Below are 3,754 nucleotides of genomic sequence, written 5' to 3'. Positions count from 1 at the left end.
TAGAAAAGCTGTGTGGGGTCATTTTCTGTTTTGTTTTTTTGTTTTTTGTTATATTTTAGTTTTTAGTCCCCATCTACTTCAGTTATTGAGGAGAATGCTGAAATGTTGTTTTGCTGTGAAGCTCCAGAAATGTTTTGTGGATTGCAAAACTTCACCCAGCTTTCCTTTGGCATGAGGGTGAGTAGATAATGACTCTCATTTTTGGATGAGCGTCTCCCTTAAAGCTGAGAAACAATACATTCCTAGTATTTCAGTCATTTTACACGGTACTTAGCGTGCACCAAACAGACAAAATGAAGCCCAAGTTTGAGAAAACAAACATTTTTAATTTATTATTAAATGACATAAATAAAACTCACAGGGAGTTCAAATACAAATAGATAGTTATGTACAGGTGTTTGCACAGGGGTGAGGGGTCTTTCTGCCCGACAACACCCTGCCAAGATACAGAAGGCACTTGTGTCTCTCAGTCCGAACTCGGAACATTTATTGCAATCAGAAAAGGCACGTTTATACGGAAAACACTGGACGTTAATTTATTCTATTTACACACATATACACATTTATGTTAGCAGAACCATTTTTTTTCATCTTATATATCTAAGAATAAAAACACAAATATGAAGGATTGTTCAGTTCATTTTTTGTGTGGAGCTAAATGAGTTTAAAAAGGTGAAATAAACATGTTACTAAGAGCAAAGAAGGTGTTCCGACCATGAAGCTGTTCTAAGGCTGAATATTCTAGGGTGATATTGTCCAACATGGAAGGAGATGATTGTCATTCAAGTCCTGTCTTTGCACATCAACTTTGTTCAGTATGACTCCAGCCTAAACTTACACCTTGCTTAAATTAGAGGCTCTGGAGCGAATAATTCCACATCTTCTCCAGGATCTTTTATTTCATATGTCTTTAGTCCTGCTCCTAAAGCCTTCAACAATGTTCAGGTTTCAGCTGCTGCTCAGTAGCTCTGAGCCACAGGTGCCCAGGATGCAGTCAGCCTGGCGATGGAGCTCTCGAACTGAGCATCCCCGACGCCCACCTCGCCCAGGCTGGGGTCGTACATGGAGGAGGGCGAGGAGACGGGCAACGAGGAGGTCAGGCCCGTGTAGGAGGAACCCCTCAGGAACTGGGAGGTCAAACCTCCAGGTATGGAGCCCGAGGCCGAGCCAGAAGGGGTGAGGGTGGTGCCAGCTACTGACCATAGGCTGGGGTACTGACTGTGGACGAGAGGGGACAAGAGGGTTATTATTACAATCATGTTGGTTAGTGTTCCCATTGTTCTGCCTCTTTAGATAAAACTACAAAAATGAAAGCTGAGAGATGTTTACCTGGAGTTAGATGTGGAGTTGGTGGTGTGGGACAGAGTGCCCATGCCTGTGGAGTTGGGGATCTGAAGAGCAGACCAGCTGTCATGAGAGGGCAGAGCCCCTGAAGTGTTGTCCATGTAGTTGTCTGGAAAAAATGAAGTACACGCCACAATTTAATATCAGTTCTCTTGTTTATTTTGAGTCCTGACATGTTGAGCTTCAGGTCTGTGCATGTCTTACTTGTGCTGGAGGTGCGGTGGGCGTAGTGGCCGGGGTACGGGGCCGCTCTGTGGCTCCTCAGGCTGGAGTAGCGCTCGCAGTAGGAGCCGGAGGAGTGGCCCGCTGTGCCGCTGAACTGAGGAGGGCTGCTGCTGGGGCAGATGGGACTCTGGCTTGGGAGGAACCAACCTCCAACTGTGGGATTAAACACACAATATTAAGTCATATAACATATGTCTGTTTGAGAATATATGAAGCCGGTTCAGATGCTCTTCTCTTTATACACATTCTCTGATGCACAGTAGAAGAACTCTGCTGTTTTCTTGTGATTGTTCAGAAATGTAGAATTAAAAACTCACGCTGAGAGTATCCAGACTGTTGGCTGTCTGCACTGTGATCGGTGATTTCTTTATGGTCGCTCCTGCAATCAGAAACAACATTAGATGCCATTCTATCAGAACATTTACTTTATCGTGTGAGAGAACATTTTAGGTTCGAGTCGTTACCTTTCTTTGGCGTCCAAGAAGGCTTTGGCAAAGGGATTGTGCTTTATCTTCAGGGCAGTAATCTGTGAGGAGGACATGACAACTGTTAGCATTTCAATCAATATACTTCAAGACAAGTTAGAGTGAATAGGGTCTCAGGACTGGCATGTGCTCCATGCACAACTGACCTCTTCATTCTGGTAAGCGGTGACAGCGATGAACTGTGTTTCTGGGAAGGACTGGCTGCTGATCATCTTCTGGATGCCTCCGACCTTCACGATGTGTATCCTCGGCTCGTATTTGTGCAGAGAATTCAGCATGATCTGTGGGAAAAATATAAATGAATGTTAGTATTTATAAATGCAGGGATGCTATTTCACAAGGTCAGTATAGTATTTTTCTCAGATCAAGTGAGGATAGAGCCGTAAAGTGACACAAAACTGATGGTAATCTGTAAATATCACAGCAATAGGCTGAATTTAGTGACTTTTTTGATAATAATTATTTTATTTTGAAACGTTTCAAAACACAAGTTTTTGAAGTGTATTTCTGATCCAGTGGTATATTTTAATGTTAAAAATAATAGGCCATGTAAAGATTAAATAAATTCTCTAAATTAATAGTGGTACAGATTAAATTATATACAAAGTAAAGTCCCCATAATTAATGATACTCTTTGCGCATTCATTATTCTCCTCACCTGTCCGCCTCCGTTGAGTTTGTTGGAGAGTTTCACTTTGCTGAAGGACACCGGCGCTTTCATCCAGTGCGCTCCGAAGTTGGGGGAGTCCGGGTGGATGTAGACGCAGCTGGGGCTCTGGGGCTCCGGTTTGCCACCGGGGACCCACTCCCCGTTCACGTATTTCCACCGGTTGTTGTCCGCGGCCACGAAATCCAGCAGCACCGAGTACATGGCGTTGGGGTCCAGGCCGCTGACGCTCGCCCTCAGCACCGGGAACATCCTCCTGGAAAACAACAAGGATGATTTGTTAGAATTGTTTCGCTTCAGTTTGTGAGTAGATTTTGTTTAGAGTGTTCTGGAACATCATTTTATTTTAGCTCACTGACAGAAGTTTCGTTACCATTTTTAGAAAACCACCTCAGGCCTCTTAAGACCTGAGGAGCAGCACTTCTGACAGAGCACTCACGTGAGTGGGAACCCATTGCATTTAAAAACGTGCTATTCATCTTTCAAAATTAAGGACATTTTACAAACTAACTTCAATTCTTCACACCGAAAACCCCGTGCGTAAAAAGCGCGTAAAATGTACCCGGCCTGTGCGCAAAGGACGCAACCGCGGCCTCCTGACAGGTCGCTGCTTACCTTCCAGTTTTGGTGACAATCATCTCGTTGGTTAACTCTTTGAACTTGATCCATAAGTCTGCATCATCCAGCGTCAGTTTAATATCCCTCTCGGACGCGTCTCCCTTCTCGCTGCCCTTCTGGAACTCGCTCTCCACGGCGCTGAGGAGATGCTCCAGGCGCTGGTCGGGGTTGGAAGAAGTCATATTTCCAAGCAGTGTAGTTAGACCTAAATCCAAGAGGTTTGGTGTAGGGGCTCACTGACTCTGAGACGGTCGCTGACAGAGAGATAGTAGGCCCGAGTGATTCTGGGTTCCTAAACCCTGAGGCCTCATCATTTAAGGGCCCCCAGGGACCTCATGGGGATGCGGGGCGTGGTTTGTGCGCACACATCTCGCCTCCCTGACCGGGTTCAACGTCTCCAAACGCCGCCCCCACA

The 3,754-nt window shown here is 45.3% G+C and overlaps 1 protein-coding gene across 1 annotated transcript; it reads right to left on the bottom strand.

The window, feature by feature from the left end:
* Positions 1-402: 402 nt before the first annotated feature.
* tbxta (T-box transcription factor Ta) lies at positions 403-3,545 on the bottom strand. Its single transcript, XM_084379143.1, has 8 exons — positions 3,337-3,545; positions 2,713-2,977; positions 2,201-2,335; positions 2,034-2,095; positions 1,887-1,948; positions 1,549-1,722; positions 1,330-1,453; positions 403-1,218 (listed from the first exon to the last, which is right to left on the bottom strand). Exons 1-8 carry the CDS (start codon positions 3,519-3,521, stop codon positions 960-962), a joined length of 1,266 nt encoding a protein of 421 aa, XP_084235269.1. The 5' UTR covers positions 3,522-3,545; the 3' UTR covers positions 403-959.
* Between the last annotated feature and the right edge of the window lie 209 nt (positions 3,546-3,754).

Source organism: Pagrus pagrus (genome assembly GCF_965226575.1).
Source record: "Pagrus pagrus genome assembly, chromosome: 17".
NCBI classification, from domain to species: domain Eukaryota; kingdom Metazoa; phylum Chordata; class Actinopteri; order Spariformes; family Sparidae; genus Pagrus; species Pagrus pagrus.
The sequence above is the reverse complement of the archived record's forward strand: the minus strand, read 5'-3'. Positions and strand labels throughout refer to the sequence as shown.

Bases quoted from the DNA above. Each gene is read 5' to 3' on its own strand.
- tbxta (XM_084379143.1), bottom strand. From the start codon at position 3,521: ATGACTTCTTCCAACCCCGACCAGCGCCTGGAGCATCTCCTCAGCGCC. The intron at 2,978-3,336 runs GTAAGCAGCGAC...GTTGTTTTCCAG, and splicing joins ATTGTCACCAAAACTGGAAG to GAGGATGTTCCCGGTGCTGA. The intron at 2,096-2,200 runs GTCAGTTGTGCA...TCCTCCTCACAG, and splicing joins CCGCTTACCAGAATGAAGAG to ATTACTGCCCTGAAGATAAA.